This window comes from Myotis nattereri (genome assembly GCF_964212035.1).
Source record: "Myotis nattereri genome assembly, chromosome: 17".
In the NCBI taxonomy this organism is placed as follows: Eukaryota; Metazoa; Chordata; class Mammalia; order Chiroptera; family Vespertilionidae; genus Myotis; species Myotis nattereri.
In genome coordinates this window covers 44,180,490-44,200,523 of record NC_138092.1, presented here as the reverse complement: position 1 = coordinate 44,200,523, position 20,034 = coordinate 44,180,490, and the positions used below count along the sequence as shown (strand labels likewise).

The 20,034-nt window shown below is 41.9% G+C and overlaps 1 protein-coding gene across 1 annotated transcript; it reads right to left on the bottom strand.

Moving 5' to 3' along the window:
• Nucleotides 1–24: 24 nt before the first annotated feature.
• On the bottom strand, nt 25–13,740 carry RNF139 (ring finger protein 139; the record flags this gene model as incomplete). Its single annotated transcript, XM_081111422.1, has 2 exons — nt 25–2,624; nt 13,560–13,740. The coding sequence occupies 2 exons, from the start codon at nt 13,738–13,740 to the stop codon at nt 808–810; spliced, it is 1,998 nt and encodes a 665-aa protein (XP_080967548.1). The 3' UTR covers nt 25–807.
• Nucleotides 13,741–20,034: the final 6,294 nt, after the last annotated feature.

Sequence of the window (20,034 nt, the reverse complement as noted above, 5' to 3'; positions counted from 1 at the left end):
AAACCAGGATTTTTTTTTAATGTCACTTAATACCTCAGCTTAAAAGAATGAAAATCACCAAGTATTTAATTTTATAATCTCTTCAGAAGTCCAAAAGGACAATTTTATGTCAATGCTGCAAACACGGAATGCCTAACAAATATACTGATTTTCACATCAAAATTAAACACATTCTGGTTCATACCAGATATAAGTTGATACATACCTGATATACATACATACCTTATATATGCCTATTTCTCAACTCACAATATCCAAATCTTGACTTTTGAACTCAGCTCAACTATAGTGCTACTCTCAAATTTCAAAAAGTCTCAATCACTTCTGGCAGCCTACCTTTTCCTTAGTTCATAAAAATATATCCTTTATCCTCTGGTCCACATTATTTTATTTCCTTGATTTAATGTGGTTTCCTCTGATTTGCTTTTTCATTCTCCCACCTATCTTAAAGAAACACTAGGGGCCAGAATTATACACTTTCATTTAGGAATCTTTGGCACAGTTGGCGCACTGTATTATCGTTATATCTATTAAAAAGCTATTTGTTCAAATTTTGTCATAAAAACGTGAAAACATTTTATTCTATGTACAATAATGTACACAAATTTAAATAGGTCACCAAAGAGACCAGAAGTAATTAAAGAGGTATATTTACAGTAGCACATCACAGTAAACGGAAAACCATTCACAGATTCAACATTGACTGTTTTTGTGCTTGGTTACACAATGAAGTGAAGCATATTAACTCCATTTTGGATGAACTGAATTTTGAACAAATAACCTCAATGATTAGTAAATGCTGTTTAATCAGTCAGTGTCCTCATTAAATTCTTCAGCTGCTGTACCTGTATTCTGAATCACTCCATTTCTTTCTGTTTGAACATCATCCTCACAATCTGTACTGTCATCTTCATTCAGTTCCCTGTCAGATTCGGCGGCAGCAGCCTCTCTTACAGCTTCCTCTGCATTTTCATTAGGTGCAATAAATCCGTTGTTGCTACGTATATTTGAATTAGCCTTGATATCATCTTCAATGTATACTTTTTGATGGCACATTGGACAAGTATCTTGAATGTACAGCCATTTCCGAAGGCAAAGTGCATGGAAATAATGATTACATGGTGTCATACGAGCAGATGTAGTAAACTCATGATAGCAGATTGCACAGACATCATCTATTTCTTGTAAGCGGCTCCCTTTTATTTCAGGAAGTGAATTAATTTTCTTAACAGCAGTCCTACGATTCATGAATGTCTTCCAGCCATTTTTTGCTTGTAAGTAGATGTTAAAATACGCATGTAGACACATCATACAAGCCCGAATTTTACTTCCTGACTCAAACATCATAGTATAAGCCCCATTTCCAAACATTACTACTCCAAATATAAATTCAATAATATTGCCTGTTGAACGAACATAGTAGACATAATCATCAAGCTTTTCCCAGAGGACATTATAGTAGCCATCAATCATGAATAACGTATAAACAGTGAGAGAAACAATTACTTTTAAGCAGAGTTCCACACAGAAGGCTGTAACAGCAAACAACCATGTGTTTAGTGCATAGTGATGCCAAAGAACATAACTGAGTAAAACAGGAAGAACAAACAGGCAAGCAGAGACAAAGAGCACAGGAAAATGTCTACGAAAAGATGACACATGAGAGGCACTGAGAGACATTAACACGGGGTCTGTCATTCCATGGATGAAATGCAGGACTGCAGTTAATAAAAGGCACATGTTTCTACTTAAGCGAATAAGTCTCTCTTCTGGTCTTAGCCCACTTAAACCAGTCTGAAGAGCCAAAATAAAAAATAAAACAGGTGCTACAAAGCCAAGTCGCCTGTCGTCTTCTTCAGTTGATCCAATAAAGGCCAGTATTCCAAGGCCCAAATAATGGGCTATTGAGGAAATTACAGCACTCATGCCCAGCACAGTTAGTGTAGAATCACATCCACTAATTATAAGATTGCAAATGAGGTCCCAGAAATCGTCCCAAGAAATAAAGAAGGAATCAGTTTCACTTGCCATCCTTAAAATGTACATTAACACTGTAGCCTGAGCTGTAATTCTTGTTAGCCAAAAGACTCTGAGTATATCTGGGAAACGGATCCTCTTCCATGTGTCCTCCATTAATAATTGTAATCCATAAATTCGATACATGTGCCTCACTAAGAGATAAACATAACGTGTGGAATAATAAAACCACCTAAGTTTCACTGCCAAGACAAACAGTGTGTTTAATATAAGAATCAAGGAAGAAGTAAAAACTAAAGTCTCCCGGACGTGTAATGGTAGCTCTGTGATTAAGCCTATTACAGGAACCAAGAGATCCAAAATAACTAATTGTGAATAGATGGAATGAATTTGGAGTAGTGTAATGTATCCAATTCCAAATGTTAGCTGTAGAACAATGAGTGTCATCCATTGTGAGGGCCCTTTCCGAGGAAGCAGTTCAATTCCAAAAGCTGACGTGTTGTAGGCACCATAGAAGTCAATGTGCAAAACAGCATAATAATTTACCAACACTGAAGTTGCAGCTAATAGAAAGGCTGCGCTGTACATGTAAAACTTGAAAAGTGATCGCTGTGACAATATCAGAACAATACTGGATACAAAGATACCTGAAAAAAAAGAAAAAAGGTCATTTGAAACGTTTTAAAGAATATTTTCCCACTAATAGTTATAGTCTCCCTTTAGGAAATTTGAGCATTTTTTAAATTATGAACATTAAGCCTCAAGGCAATTTAGGTTTAAAGGCCAAAAGAGTTTTGTAAAGTAGGTTCAACAGGACAGACAAAACATTTTTAAAAATCTTATTAGAATTACAATTTCCAAAGTAATTTAAGTAGTACCATACACCCAGGCAATAAATTACCTTTGAGTCTGTAATGACATACATTTTAATAAGTTTTAAAATCTTTAAAGAACATGTCCTTTTAAATTTTATAATTATTAAAAATAATTAAAATAATTCCGTGACAAAAACATTACAATTAAAAATAACCAAAATGGAAAACACTTGTTCCTATTAAATCTTAGAATTCTTTTTCTTAAAAGTATTCTTTAGGAAATTGAGTTTAAGTTTATACTTACATCTAATTCCTCCTTTTCCTCAAGCTGAACTCCAGCTGGCTCTTATTTTTCCTGCTCCTTAAATTGAGCATTCTCCCCTGCGTCCAAATTCAGTTGTTCCCCCCACCAATTACCTTGCAAGTTTCGGAAATGTCTTTCAAGTTCCTTGTTTTCTATACATTACGGAATCTTTTTCTTCAAATAGTCTACCCTGTTTATTGTTCTTCAAGTTACAAAAGTAGCATTACGAAAACCAAAACATTTAGAAAACAGTAATAAATCCTCCTCCCCACTCCATACTTAACCAATGTATGGTCTGAAGTGTATTTAGAAGCATCTTTCTTTGTGCTCTGACAAATTTTTAAGTGAGATTACAATAAACATCCAAGGTTTCAACTATGGAAACGATATCCAAAGAGCCACCAAGTACCCTAGCCGGTGTGGCTCAGTAAATAGAGCATTAGCCTGTGGGCTGAAGAAGGGTCATAGCTGGTTCAAAACAGGTCAAGGGCACATACCTCGATTGCAGGGCTTGATCTCTGGCCCTGGTTGGGTCATGTGTGAGAGGCAACCAATCCATGTCTCTCTCTCTCACTCTGTCTCTCCCCCTCCCTTCCACTTTCTCTAAAAAATTAAATCAACAGAAAAATATCCCTGGTTGAGGATTAACAAAAAAATAAAAATAGCCACCTACTAGCACTTCTACATTACAACTGTAACATTCAAAATTTCTAAAACTTAACTTACCTCAAATGGCTCTTGTGATTTCTAATTTCAGTGAAAGGTACCATTATTCTCTTAATGGTGCCTTCTAGCCCTGTACCCTCGAACTTGACAGTCTCCAAATTCTAACTACTATTATTTATCTCTTCTTTTCACCAACCTATTTATTAGTTTGTCTCTAACTAAAAACTCATCTTGTCCAAATCCATCTACAAGCCATCACCAATATGCCTCATTTCTTTCTTCAAAATACTGTGGCAGGTCTGAAATAGTAATAACTAAAATCTGTATTTCTTATCCTAGAAATCAAGGATCCAGCTGGACTTAGAATAATGCTCCTCTCAAAGCACACACCATAGCTCCAGACTTCTTTCCCAAAAACACCCTTTCGGTGCCATAACTGCAACTGCGTTCACATTTTTATCTGCTTGTCATCATTGTCCCACCCTGACTGCTCAAATCCTGTCCATCTTATAGACCCACTTTCTCTGACAGTGACTGTTCCTCTCCAGTATATCTACAAAACCTGGTGAAACACCTAATACTCATATACTACCCGATATTGTAGGTTATAGGTACCCTGTTAGATAATGTCTTTGAGAGTAAGCAAGGATACTACCTTGTACATCTATGGATCACAAAATATTTTGTAGAAAATAAATGCAATTACTATTCATTGAACTAAATGTTTCTGTTGAATTCTGGATTATGTTTTTAAAGGAAACTACAAAATACAGCTCACTTAGAAATTGATATATATGAGGTCAGACAAAGCTAAGAAACTAGAGCTTGGCCCTAACCGGTTTGGCTCAGTGGATAGAGCATCGGACTGCGTGCTGAAAGGTCCCAGGTTCGATTCTGGTCAAGAGCATATACCTTGGTTGTGGGCACATCCCCAGTTGGGGGTGTGCAGGAGGTAGCTAATCGATGTTCCTCACTCATCGATGTTTCTACGTCTCTATCCCTCTCCCTTCCTCCCTGTAAAAAAATCAATAAAATATATTTTTTAAAAAAGAAACTAGAGCTTGGAGCAGCCGTGGGCAAACTATAGCCCACGGACCGGATTCGGCCCGTTTGAAATGAATAAAACTATTGGAAAAAAAAGAGTGTACCCTTTTATGTAATGATGTTTACTTTGAATTTATATCAGTTCACACAAACACTCCATCCATGCTTTTGTTCCGGCCCTCCGGTCCAGTTTAAGAACCCATTGTGGCCCTCGAGTCAAAAAGTTTGCCCACCCCTGCCTTGGAGTATAGAAAACGTGACACACTCCAAATAAAATATCTATCCATCCTCCTCATTTCAGCATGCAATCAAGAAAGACTGCATATTACATACAGTGGAGGCATTTCATAATCCATTGCATGTAAAAGTAAGGGTTAGTTCCTCTAAGTCAGCAGTCGCTAACCGGTGGTCTGTGAGGTCTGAAATGTTGGAGACTGCTACTCTAAATGATGACTTTGCCCATGAACTTAAAATTTATCCTATGCCAATGTGTCAGGTCATTTGTAAAAAAGAACAAAGGACACAAGATACATAAATTTCTGCATAAAAACCACCTGATTAATTTCCAGAGCAAGTGGGCCACTAGTAATCTCCCAGAGAGCTAATATCTGGGTAAAGGTCCTTTCAATATAAAATGAACTGCCCTGGTCAGTGTGGCCCAGGGTTGGGCATTGTCCCATGCACATAAAGGCTGCCAGTCCGATTCCAGGTCAGGGCACATGCCTGGATTGCAGGCTAGATCCCCAGTGGGGGGCGTGCAGGAGGCAATAGACTGATGTTTGGTTCTCACATCGGTTTCTCTCTCTCCCCCTCTCCTTTCCTTTCTCTCTAAAAATATCGTGTATTTTTTTAAAGGACTTTTTAAAAAGCTGGATTAGGAATATTTTCCATGGAAGGTGAGAGGAAATGGAATTAATTCAACCACTATGTATATGTAATATTACTTTCTCTACATAGAAAAAGTCAGCAATTTTCCTGAGACAAAACTTAAACCAATCTCCTAAGATGAGTCAAATAACTTCAATTCTAGTTTATACCAATTAAAAGGGAGAAAGTCACGCAGGGACTGTAAATTGCTTTTGTCAACTTGCTATTCAGAAAGTGGTAAATTAATCGTTGCTTGTGAATATTCATGAACTTTGTTGTAATTTATAACCAGTCCCCTTTTACTTGAATAGCTTTACCCCGAAACTCATTTTTACACACAAATGAAGGAATGATTTGGGTTTTAGAAATATGTCTGGAGAAAAAGTGCCATTTTGCTTTATGCAAATACTAGAGGTCCGGTGCATGGCTGGTCCCTGGGCCTGGCCTGCGCCCTCTGGCAATCTGGGACCCCTTGGGGGATGTCGGACTGCCAGTTTCGGTCCGATCCCTGACGGTCAGGCCTCTAGTATGCATATAAGATCTTTGGTTAATCTCTTCCTGCCCTCCCCTCTCCCTCCTTCCCTCTGAGATTCATTAGTCTGTTCTATGTTTCTGTGCCTGTGCATTGAGCATCTTCCCCCCTAGTGGTCAGTGCATGTCATAGCTACCAGTCGAATGGTCACTTAGACTTTTATATATACTAGAGGCCCGGTGCACGAAATTCATGCGGGGGGAGGGGCGGGGAGAGGGGGAGTCTCTCAGCCCGGCCTGCACCCTCTCGCAATCAGGGACCTTTCGGGGGATGTCCAACTGCCAGTTTAGGACCGATCCTGCGGATCCAGGTTGGTCCTAAACTGGCAGATGGACATCCCTCTCGAAATCTGAAACCACTGGCTCCTAACTGCTCACCTGCATGCCTGATTGCCCCTAACCACTCACCTGCCTGCCTGATCGCCCCTAACCACTCACTGGGGGTTGGGGCTGGCTGGGCCAAGGGCCATGGTCATTCTGCCATTTTAGTCACTGGGCTTTTATTATATAGCATAGATACCAAGGGAAAAGGGGGGAGGATAGACAAATAATGTAGTGAGGCTACAAATCACAAAGTTCAGATGTGTCCTAGCAGGTAACAATCTAATACCATATTCCTTTTTTTAAAAAAATCCTCACCCAAGGATATTTTTCAGTTGATTTTAAAGAGAGTGGAAGGGAGAGAGAAAGACAGAGAGAAATACAGTGATTGGTTGCATCCTGCAGGCACGCACACCAACCAGGGCCCAGGCCAGGGAGGAACCTGTAACCAAGGTATGTGCCCTTGACTGGAACTGAACCCAGGACCTTTCAGTTCACAGGCCGATGCTCTATCCACTGAGCCAAACTGGCTAGGGCTGATACTACCCTTTCTTGACTAAAATAATACCCTCAAGATGTAATAACAACCAAACACTTCAATAGTATAAAACTATTTAATTCTTACCCAAAGTTTGCATGTACATGGGGTTCTTAAATTTTTCTTTTATACTCAAGGTCCTATGTATGGAACATGGGAGTAATCAACACTCATTTTACAGAAGGAAAAAAGAAAGTCAAATTCCCAAATAATAAGTCTCAACATTCCCTTTCCTGGCCTTGGCCTTTTGTGACTGTTACCAATAATATTAAAGTTTTGTTGTATTTTCACATCTTCAGACATAAAACTCTTGTTATTTACCCTGTACACCTAAGAAAATTAAGCTCTGGGACACTGGAGAATAGAATTAACTGAAATCACAACTCAGGGACCCAATTTCCAGTGATTAGAGTTTCACCAAAGTTCTCAAGGTAGGAAAGAAGCACGTATCTAAATCAATTCAGGATCTCTGAGGCTATATGTGAACTCAATTCATCAAGAGTTCAGGGCCTTTACAATTCGGATTACCCAAAATAAGCAAGCAGAAATAAACCATCGCACGTTATACACCAATGTGTTTAGTTCTTTTATGTGGAAAGTCCTTACCATAACCTTTTCTGGAAACTTAGGACTAAAAATTAGAAAGAAACAGGACAGAATATTTACAACTCTCCAGCTACCTTAAACCTTTAAAACATAACCTAAAGCAAGCTGTGGAAAAACATTTCAATGCCAGACAGAATAAAGATGGAGCCCAGAAATAAATGTTATGACTACCTTTTTCCCAAGGGAGCCCTAACCAATGAAATACAAGGTAAATAAAATATCTTGAAATAGCAATCTGTTGGTATACTTGATAAACTATACCATAAAGAAAAATTTTCTATCAAACTCACTTTAGGTTAAAAAGGGTATTTTAAGTTTTTTAATAAGATGAAACTAAAATCTTGCTTCAAACTAAGATTTTATTAAACATGTTTTTATTTTTTAAATGTGAACATGATTTTTAAAGAATCAAACCACATTGGTATTAAGTGAAGAATAAACCAAGCTTTTCATAAAACAAGCACATATTTATAAACACACATACTCTTTTTTTGCTTCTTACTCAGAGGATCTTACTAAATAATAGTGGGTTTTCTTGTTATTTTTACCTTTTAAAATTTACATTTCTGATTATTTATCAAAGAGAGCATTTACTGATCATCATGTTTCTTGTCTGTGAATTGCCAATTTATTTTTGCTCATTTATCTATGGAATTTGTTTTCCTTAATGAATCACAGACATTTAAAAAAATATTCTGACTAAAAATTCTTTGTCAGTTATCTGTAATGCAAACATCTTCTCCAGGTATATGGCTGTTCTTCACTTTTCTGATGCTTCCTTTTGATTAATTGATGTTTTAAATTTTAATATTGTTGAATTTATCAATATTTTACACATTTGCTTTTATATATTTTAAAAGAATTTTTCCTTCTGTAAGGTTTAAAAAAAATGTTCTCCTTTATTTTCTTTAAAGTTTGCTTTTCACATCTAAGCATTAATCCATTAGAACTGTTTGTTTATATACTGATATGAGGTAGTGATCCAGTGTAATTTTTCCCATATGGGTAACTAAATGACCACAAATGAATAGTCTATATCTACCTCTACGTACCTCAATGTACCTCTGAAACACATTAAGTTTCTATATGCCAGTATACCTGGGTAGTCCATTTCTGGGCTTTCTATTCTGTGCTACTGGTCTATTTGTTTATCCCAGTGGTTCTCAACCAGAATCTTTTTTCCCCTCTCCCCCCAAGAGTCATCTGACAATATCTAGAGACATGTTTTGGCAATCTCAAATGAGGTGCTAACTGGTATCTAATGGGCAGTGGGCAGGGATGCTGTTAAAAATCCTACAAATTCCTGAACAGCTCCACCCACCTCCCAACAAAGAATTATCTTGTCCAAAATGTCAATAGTGTCACAGCTTAGAATACCTAATCTATCCTTATGCGGTCCTGATTACTATTGTTTTACTTCATTTTTCACATCACAGGTTTTCTGAGTTCTTTCTAGAGCACCAAAAATAACTATATCTCATTCTTTTCATCAACTTTATTGTATGGCTGAACCTAATACAATGAACAGATTCACTTTTAATAGACATTTAGATGAACAATTTGTTGTTTGTCATTACCAACAATGCTGCAATGAATATCCTTGCCCATAGTCTTTGTACAACTATATTTTTAGGACAAATTCTTAAAACAAAATCGTGTGTCAAAAGGAGTATGATGAATTTCAGCTGATAGTGCCAAATGGCTTTACACAGAAATGAAAGCCTACAAATATTGTATCACTTTACCTATTTTACAGAAAGGGAAAAAAAGTTTTGCCTTACCAGTTTCTATTCAAACTTTGAACTTTTCACTAATCTAATAAGTGAAGTTTTGTTTTAACTATATTTATTTAATTATAAATGAGGCTTAGTAATTTTTCTTCTGCTTATTGACCATGTGCATTTCATTTATTGTGAACTGCTTATCCTGGGCCCGTTGTTCTCTGGAAGAAGTTTTTCTTACTGACAAAGTAAAACTTTTAGGACTTCAATCTCATATGATACAGACATTTTTCCCTCAATGTGCCATTTTTAAGAATTAAAAAGTTTTGTCATAGAAGCTTTTCATTTTAATTTCCCTTGTAATTTCTGGATTTTCTTTTATGTTCAGAAAAGCTTTTCCACTTCAGTGAATTATCATTATATGAGTAATACTATTAAAACAAAGTCCTATGCTTTCATTTTCTGCCTTGGATTTAGATTTGCCAATTCAGCATTATGCTGCACTGGGTTGCATTTCATTTAGCATGTAACAGCTCCTAAGAATAGCTTAACATTCTTAAATATTCTATATATTGTGATAAGATTTTATTTGGATCTCCAAAATGAGATGCTTTATTTTCTAATCTCCTGAAACTCTCAGTTTTAGTACTTTATTATAGGGAAGGAAAGTAAATTCTTCAGATGCTATATATAAAAATTGGTACTGCATTGATTGGTCGCCTCCTGCAGGCACGCACACCAACCAGGGCCTGAGCCAGGGAAATGCTGGTTTGCTCAGTGGATAGCACATCGGCCTTCAGATAGAAGGGTGCCAGGTTCGATTCCAGTCAAGGGCACATGCCAGGGTTTTGGGCTTAATCCTCAGTGGGGGGTGTGCAGGAGGCAATCAATTAATGATTCTCTCTCATAATTGATGTTTCTATCTCTCTCCCTCTCCCTTCCTCTCTGAAATCAATAAAAATATATTTTAAAAAAATAAAATAAAATTGGTACTGCTTTTTTTTACTTAGAAAATAGACTTCCATTTTTACAATTTTAAAGAAAAAGGTCAGACTGCCAAGGTTTAAGATTTATATACAGCAGTATATAAATTATTTTAAAAAGGTTCTACAATTACTAAAAACACACACACACACACACAAAAACACAGGTAGAACAATTAATTTTAACTATCCTTTGGTATCTTTTACACACAAACCTGCCACTCTCAAAAAACAACAGATGCCTCATTGAATGCGCCTTACTTGCTTTTATTCAGGATGTTTTGGGGTTGTTTTTTTTTGTAGCACCAAAGCCACTTTTTTAAAAAAAGTTATCACTTAACAAATGTGAAAAATTAGCATAATACATTGGCACAATTTAAGGAACAGCCAGGTGATGGATCTGAAAAATATTTTGTATTTCTCATAAAGTCTGACCCAGAGAATATTTTGAGATAAAAATTTTCAAATAAACAGTGTCAACATTTCTCTGATGCCCTCAAAAGACCAAAATATCTGTAACATAGTATGGTTGTTTTAAAGAAATATGTTCTTACTGATTTTTAGATAGGAAGAGAGAGGTAGAGAGAGATAGAAACACCGATGAGAGAGAGACATCAATTGGCTGCCTCCTGCACGCCTCCTCCTGGGGATGGAGCCTGCAACCAGGGCATGTGCCCCTGACCCGGAATCCAACCCAGGACCTCCTGGTCCATGGGACGACGCTCAATCCACTAAGCCACACCAGCTGGGCAACACAGTATGGTTTTAATTTAAGTATTTTAAAAAAAATTTTTTTTAACTATCAAGCTTACTATTAGCTAACGCTTACTAGGTCCCAAGTACTGTTCTAGGGCTTACATCCTATCTCATTTATTGTCCTTAACACCCAATGAGAGAAATACCATTACTGTCCATCTTTAAAAAGATTCAGGTAAGAACAGGGAGACATGACACAACTAATTAACCTGCCTGACGTCTTATTCTTATGATTTATCAATACAAACTTCCATGATTTACTACAAAAATAAGAAGCAGGATAGGGTACAAAGAAAATACTATTACTTTTGTTCAATGTTCTTAAACCACAAATTATTCAATTAAGGAGAATACTCCTTTTCCTTAAAGTTCCCCAGCTCAACTCTGAGAGCACTGCATTTAAAATTCTCAGCACCTGGTCCCAAAAGGGTTTTCAGAGAATCTGCAGTCACCTGCTGTAAGAACAAGGCAGCAGCTACACTATTTGGGCAATGAACATGTGAATCCTCTCAAACAAAGATCCTTTTTTTCCTCCTCCACCACGGACTCTTCTCAAATCAGGATGGGGATAGCCATCCTCCTACCCTCAGAGAGTCCTGCTATATGTGATTACTTGGTTTGCATGGCTGCACTTGGTTATCCCATTGATCCCAAATCTGATCAAGTGCCCTAGAAGTCTGTTATCTTCTGCTCTCTTTTGGGGAGGGTGAAGGCAGGGTTGGCAGTCAGACTGAGCTGGGACCACCTTACTACATAAGTAACTGCACGTTAAGTTATGGTAGGATGAGTGGCTTCTTACTGGCAGGAATAAAATGCCTTCCCAACAGCCCCACTTCTTATTAATTTCATTTTAACATTAACTCCACTCCACCCATAACTGTCAGAATTCAATAAAATGTTAAGTTTGAAATATTAAAGCTAGCGAATGCTTTTTAAACTTAAGTATAACTGACAGTATTACATTAGTTTCAAGTGTATAACATTAGTTTCAGGTGATGATATTTGTATACATTACGAAATCGCACGGCTCCGCTTTTGCCGCAGATAACGAGGGCACGACACTTTTGCAGTAGGAATAGCTGGTGTCAGCAGCTGGTGCGTGCCCGGTAAGTCCTGTGCTAAGGAACAGCACGTTCACATCTGTGAGTTTTAAGCTCTAGCGTGTGGTCATCACTACACCATTCTGTATCTGGACTGCAGCTGGGCTGCGGAGAAAAGTCAACCACTACTGATGTCAGGAGATTTTTAAGCCTAGGCTCTGGCAACCACTTATTTGCTGTGTATCTAAAGCAAAACACAACCTCTGACCCCGTTTTCTCATTTGTAAAATGAGAATACCACCTCCCACCTCAGGGATTTCTGAAGGTTAGATAGATATTAGGTTAGATAATACCAGGGAAAATGCTTTGCAAAAGTAAAGTATCAACTGTAAAACACTACTACTTATTGCTAAGAGCAAAACTCGACATTACCACTCTCCTTCTGTCCGAATGAAGAAGCAACAGATGCTCATCGTTCGGAGAGGTTTGGTGAGGACCCACTATCAGCAACACCTCAAAGCATCGCCTCCTGACTCCTGAGAGCGCATCGCAAGAACGACCTCACCCACCAGGCGTGCCGAGGTGCAACGACTTAAATTCTTTCACGCACAAGTGCTTTTCACTTTGACGATGCAAGTGAAGACGGGGAGTCAAACATGAGGCCTTTCAACACTTCCTGCAAATGCCACCAAAACTCCCTTTCAGAAGTCTCTCTTGGAAAAGCCTCGTCACTTTCTAGCCACGCTTTTTCTTTAAACACCTCCACTTTATTCATGGGACATTTCGGACTCCTGATACACATCGCCTTCTCCATAAGGGGTTTTGGTCAGGGCTGCAGGGTCTGACATTCAAAACCCTGCCCCTTTCGTCTGGATGTCATTTACCGCGGACACGTCCCCGTCACGGGACACCCCGTCGATACAGAAGTGACCACAGACGAGCACCCCGCATTTCGGAAAGAAGGGAACGGAGGCCCGGGCACAAGCCCAAGGTTACCCGCGGGGGGCAGGGGCAGGGGCAGGGGCAGGGTGAGCGGAGGTGCGGGTTCCCGGGCGGGCGCACAGGAAGCGGCCGTCGGCACCCATTGCCCAGGAGGAGCGGCGGCAGGGCTCCCGCCCGCCCGCCCCACGAGGTGCGAAGGAGCGGGGGGCTCCCGGAGCGCCCTCTGCGGCCCACGCGGCCCCGGTCACCGCCTCCCTCCGGCCGCGAGGACGCCCGCGGGGCGAACCTGGTTCTCAGTCCTCACTGCCTCGCTCACGCTCACGGACAGTCTCACACCGCCTCACACCGCCTCAGTCCGTCACACACACGACCCACGGCTGCACGGGCTGCCGGCTCCCGGCGGCACGTCCCGTCCCGTCCCGGGAGGCAGGCCGCCCCTCCCCCTTACCGAGGAGCCGGAGGAAGATCTGGAGCCCGATGCAGAACCGGCTTTGGCTGGAATCGTAGTAAGAGTTGAAGATGGCGTCGATGATGTAGAGGCAGGGCACCCGGAGCGCCACTTCGAGCGCCGCCCAGGCCTGCTGATGGGCCATCCGCACCTGCTGCTGCGGGGGCCCCACCGCCGCCATGAGCCGCTGCCGCACCGGGGCTGGGCGGGCCGGTCCCGGGCCGGCGGCCAGGGGCGGGGGCTGAGGCGGCGACTCCGCCCCCTCCTCCCGGGTCTCTTCACCACCCGCCCGCCGCCCGCTCGCGTCTCTCGAGCAGGAGCAGGCGGCGGCGGCGCCGGGGAGGCCTCCGGGTGTCGGTGTTCTCGGCTGGCTAAGGCCTGGCTCCTCCTCCCTCCACCGCCTCCCCCGCCCGCGGAGCCACCATCTTGACCTCGCCCGCGGGCCTCTGCCGTTGGGGCTGTTGGGAGGCTGAGGCGGTGCCCCAGGTCACGCGAGACCGCGGAGACCGCGCTGCTGTCGCGTCACAAGCAGACGCCAGGGGCGCCCCCACGTCGTCATCACGTACGGCGTAGCCAACGTCTGTAAGCGTTACCATGGTTCCCGCAGACCACCGCGACCCACGCTGCCTTGGCTGTTTTGGAGCCTCGCCGTGGCGCAGGCGCTGTGTGGCAGCCGCGCCCTCCAGCCTCAGAGCGGCCGCCACACCCACGGCGGCGTGGGCTCGGGGAGGGATCCCCTGCTTCCACGGGCGAGACTTCCTTGTTGTTTTATTAGAGCCCATTAAATGTCCCATAAACGTGGTTCAAAGGTGCTTGAGAGGAGGAAAGGCAAAGGGCGCCGCCCGCCCCACCTACTCACCCGACCTGGCGGCGGCTCTGAGACGGGCCGGTTGGCCGACATTCCAGGGAAAGACCTCCTGGGGGCGTGTCTGCGTGCCTTTCCAGGAGCCGCCGTGGACTGTGGCTCTGGGCTAGGTGTTGTAGGCGCCACACCAACAACAACATCCCTCATCCCTTGGCGCATCCCTAACCACCTCCTCCCAAGTTGGACAGAACTGGGGACACTTCTCGGCCACATTTTACAGATATCAAGGGTCACTGTGAATGAAGGGCAGGAACCCAGGCCTCCGACTTTGATGTCCAGTTTTCTTTAAGGAAAGCATACCCAGGCAGTCCCTTCTTTCCTCCCAGGCAGAAGAGATCATAGTTTTCTTGTGTGTTTTTTTTTGTAGGGGATCAGAACGTGCCACCCCAAAGTATGCCACTTTGACATAGGGTTACTTTTAGCTAAAACAAGGAAGAGCTGAAGCCCCCCCTCTCCCAAGAAAAGCTCTCTGCCTCCACGCCCCCCAAAACACATTTGCTTAGAAATCAGGACATAAATGTCCATTTGTAAAGGTGTCCCTCGCCCTTACGTATAAGAGGACTCTCAGACTCTGAATCACCCACTCACTAGTCATCTTCCACTAGTTTCTCCCATATATTTACCTTCCCCGTTACCACCCCCTAGAAGCCTATACTAATCTGACCATACTTATTTTTCTCTTCACCAGAAAATAGGAATGTAAATTAGCTATTAACGAATGTCATCCCAATAAGTTTAATTGTAAAAATAATAAAAAAAGGAAAATAAGAGTGTACGTCAGGTCAGAGTCTGCACTGTAGACCCAGCCATCTCAAATTAAGGGGGGTAAAATAGTAAGCAAGAACCTGGTTTACCTAGGGCAGTGGTCGGCAAACTGCGGCTCGAGAGCCACATAAGGCTCTTTGGCCCCTTGAGTGTGGCTCTTCCTAAGCTGTAGGAGTACCCTAATTAAGTTAATAACAATGTACCTACCTATCTAGTTTAAGTTTAAAAAATTTGGCTCTCAAAAGAAATTTCAATCGTTGTACTGTTGATATTTGGCTCTGTTGACTAATGAGTTTACCGACCACTGACCTAGGGTCCTAGCCCAAACTGCACTCTGCAATCCACTTTATCAGGGCTCTAAATGGGTGATTAATAAAACTCCAAGACCCCTTTCTCTGGGTGGAGGTAAGTGTGGTAGAATGATTGAACCCATACCCAAACTCCTTACTACAGTCTCAGGTTTTTAAACTTCTATTGTCATCCCCTACTAATAATGACTGCCATCTGTGTTCCCATATGCAAGTGGGGTCTTGACTCACGAGTGTCCCGACCAACGAGTTTTTCGAGATACGAGACATCTCTGGGCCGATTTTTTGCTTTGAGTTGCGAGCTAAAATTCGGGTTACGAGCCAGCTTCAGACACCCCACCGCTAGTTGGCGCAGCGAACATCACAGTGAACGCCACAACTTCAGCCCAGCATCACGTGTCTCCCTCGTTCATGATTTGACATACGAGTAATTTGAGTTACGAGCTCCGTCACGGAACGAATTCAAACTCGTAAGTCAAGGCCCCACTGTACTAGGCACTGAGCTAAGGGTGTTACATTTTACTTAAATCTTTGTATCATCATTATTTTGATAGGTATCATTTTCTCTGTTTTAGAGAGGAGGAAATGAGGCTTAGATAAGTTACCAAGAACAAAAAGTTCAGTGGCCAGTATGGCCATCGCTACTGGAGAGCAAACCCAGGATTTGAACCCAAGGCTACCTGGAACTTAGAACTTAAGGCATCTCTGACTCCTTCCTCTTTTCACCCACAGCCAATCTGCAACCAAATCTTACTCATTTTTTCCAGACAATCTCTTGTATTTGTTTCCTTACTGTTGTCACTGTCAGTATTCTAACCCAAGATCCTACTGTAGCTTGCCTATTTACTGCAATATCATTTTGATCACCATTTTTCTAATCCAGTCTGTTTACTTCTGCTGGGTTAATTCTCCTAAACTGCACACCTGGGGAATAATCTTGTGGTTTTGACAAAATTCCCAAAGGAAAGCAAACTTGGTAAGAGGAGACAGCTATGAAGGCTTATATGGAAACTTCAGAGATGTAAATTAGCTACTCAGTCCATCTGTTATTCTGCCCTAATTGCAATTTAAAGGAAAAAGAGAGAGGCTATTACGGAGAAAAGGGCCCAAAAGGAATAATCTAAGAGAGTAGTAAGGAGACAGGAGGTAAGTACCACTATATTATAATCATGCAAAATGGAAAATAGAAGTTCATGGGTTTTCTCCAATTTTTATTTTAAAAGTGTAGTAAATATTAAATAAAAAGGTTTTAAAAGTGAGCAAATGCTACAGTTCATGTTAATGTTTTAACCGTTTCCAATCTTAATTTGATGCATAAATTTTTTAAGAATGTTTAATTCGCTCAGTGATCACAGGAAGTCACAGGTTCCATTCCTGGTAGGTGGGGGCACATGCCTGGGTTGCTGACTCAATCTCCCTGTAGGAGCATGCAGGAGGCAGCCCATCAATGATTCTCTCTCATCATTTATGTTTCTATCTCTCTCTCTCCCTCTCCCTTCCTCTCTGAAATCAATAAAAAAATATATTTTTAACAGAATTTCTAATTCAAACTAAATTCCACCTTAGGCCAAGAACATTCAGGATTGGTGGCATAATCATTCTTATCTTTCTCACATATAACTTCAAGCCAAGTTTCTTTAAACTCTCTAGGTCTCACTTTCCTCACCCATAAAGTGAAGGTTTGACTAAGATCCTGGCAAATACTTTAAAATACTACTTTAAAACTAAATTTATATCAATGAGGTAGTATTTTGATGCTTAGGAATCTTTTAAATAAAAACAAAGCTTTCAAAGAAATAGCTATAATTCACTGAATTTAATCTTTGGTTTCTACATTGATTTGAATGTTGCACAACTTAGGTATATATTTATATTGAGTCTATCCAGAACAGTATAAACACACACACACACACACACACACACACACACACACACACTTTATATACATAAATTACCCGTGGTCAAAATAATCTGTTCATTCAGCTTTAATGATTCAAATGCCTCTTAGTAGCTCTAAAAAGCCTTTAGATAATATGTGTAAAAACTAGTTTGACTTTTCTGTCGACATTTTCATCATCCAAGTCTTTGTTCCAAGCAACAGAAACTGATTCTGGACTATCATTATTCCTCAAGATTGCAAGTTCCAAGAATGACCGTGCAATTGGTCGAGCTTATTGGACCACGTATCTGTACCCGAGCTGTACCTAGGACAAATACTAGCAGTTTCCTGGGAAGCGCAGGTGGAACGAAGCAATAGGAAACAGGCACTTAGAATTACCCATCCCAACTCCCCAACAAAGTACTATGTGTTTCCTTTAAATGGAATATAAGAACACTGGTAGGAAGGGTAGGGAGTAATGGCCCCAAAAGGGACAAATACATAGCTTAGCTTGATTTCAGACCTCAGGAAGTATTTAAAAAATAATCTCCGGTCCTAAATTACTTTAGGGGAGCTCCAGTTTTCCTCATCATTAAATTTCAGATATACTCATCAAAATTCAGCTATTTGAATTTTCTGGTTTTGTAAGTGCCAAATGAACAGGAACAGTCTATTGTTGTTTAGTTAACAAAGACTATAGTGGCATATGGAATCAATGTTGGGTTTACATTACCTGACTTTTGTTTCATTCAACAGACATTTACTGAGCACTCTAAGCTTGGCAGTATGTTTGCCCACTTCTGCCTCTTACTACTTCTCTGTCTCCAGACAGAGTACTTAAACTCTCTAGTCTTCAGTATCCTCATCTTGTAAAAAGAAAGTTTGATATAAAACAAAATACATGGCATGCATTATCCAATTAATCTTCAACAAACTTGTCCAAGGACACAGACAGAGTCAAGTTTCTAACCCTTATTTTTCTGATTCCAGAGCTTAAGGTCTAATCCTCTGCAAGTAATTTCTCATGCTTGTTACACAAATTATAACAATATATTTTAATACTTGGTATGGTATATAGTAAACAAATGTTAAAAGAAATACTCGCCTTAACCAGTTTTGCTCAGTGGATAGAGCATCAGCCTGCGAACTCAAGGGTCCCAGGTTCGATTCCGGTCAAGGGCGTGTACCTTGGTTGCGGGCATATCCCTGGTAGGGGGCATGCAGGAGGGAGCTGATCGATGATTCTCTCTCATCGATGTTTCTAACTCTCTATCCCTCTCCCTTCCTCTCTGTAAAAAATCAATAAAAATATATTTAAAAAAAAGAAAAGAAATACTCAATGGAAGCTTTATATAACACTTAGCAATGGCTCCATTTATGGCTCAGTAGTAATGTGAAGATGTTTATTAGTTTGGGTTGTTATATGTGATAATTATTCAGTAATATTACCTAATAATAGACAAACATGCAAATTGACCATACCTTCGCTATGCCCACCAGCCAATCGGATGGTAGCAAATTAACCAAACAAAGATGGTGGTTACTTTGCATACGTAGGCGCCTAGCGGCAATCGGAGCCTGCAATCAGAGCTGAGGGGTCCCCTAACCAGGCCTAACGCCTTGAGGAGTTAGGCCTGGGCAGGGGCAGAGGCAGCAATGGCGGGCAGCAGAGAGGGAGCTGGCGATGGCGGGAAGCAGGGGCAGAGCTGGTGATGGCAGGGAACTGGGGGTCCCCTGCCCAGGCTTAATGCCTCTGCCACAGGCTTAGGCCTGGGCAGGGGTGGAGCTGGCAATGGCAGGGAGCAGGGAGGGAGCCAGCGATGGCGGGGAGCAGGGGCAGAGCCGGCAATGGTGGGGAGCAGGGAGGGAGCCAGCGATGGTGGGGAGCAGGGGCAGAGCCAGCGATCACGGGGAGCAGGGGCGGATCCGACGATTGTGGGAGCTGGGGATCCCCTGCCCAGGCCTAATGCCTTGGTCAGAGGCATTAGGCCTGGGCAGGGGCAGAGCCAGAAATGGCGAGGAGCAGGGGCAGAGCCAGCAATCATGGGGAGCAGGGGCAGAGCCAGCAATCACGGGGGAGCAGGGGCAGAGCCGGCGATGACTGGGAGCTGGAGGTCCCCTGCCCATGCCTAATGCCTGGGCCACAGGTGTTAGGCCTGGGCAGGGGCGGAGCCGGCAATGGCAGAGAACTGGAGGTCCCCTGCCCAGGCCTAATGACTCGGCCAGAGGCGTTAGGCCTGGGCAGGGGCCGAGCTGGCAATTGGTGTGAACTACAGAGGAAACACCTTTTCTGACCGCTCATTGGCTAAGCTCCCTGTATGCCACTGGTAATATTCTTAGTAACTTGGGTAATAAGAATCCAAATAGGTGATCTAGGGTTTTTCACCACACTCCTGGAGAAAAAAAGGAAGGTCTGCTGCTGGAGGACTAAGAAAGGTCATATCCTGCCCTAGCTGGTTTGGCTCAGTGGATAATGCCTCGGCCTGCCCACTGCAGGGTCTGGGTTCAATTCTGACCAAGGGCATGTACCTAGCTAGGTTGCAGGCTCCTCCCTGGCCCAGGCCCAGGTCAGGGCTCATGCAGGAGGCAACCAATCAAAGTGTTCCTCTCACTTTGATGTTTCTCTCTGTCTTTCCCTTTATCTTCCACATTCTCTAA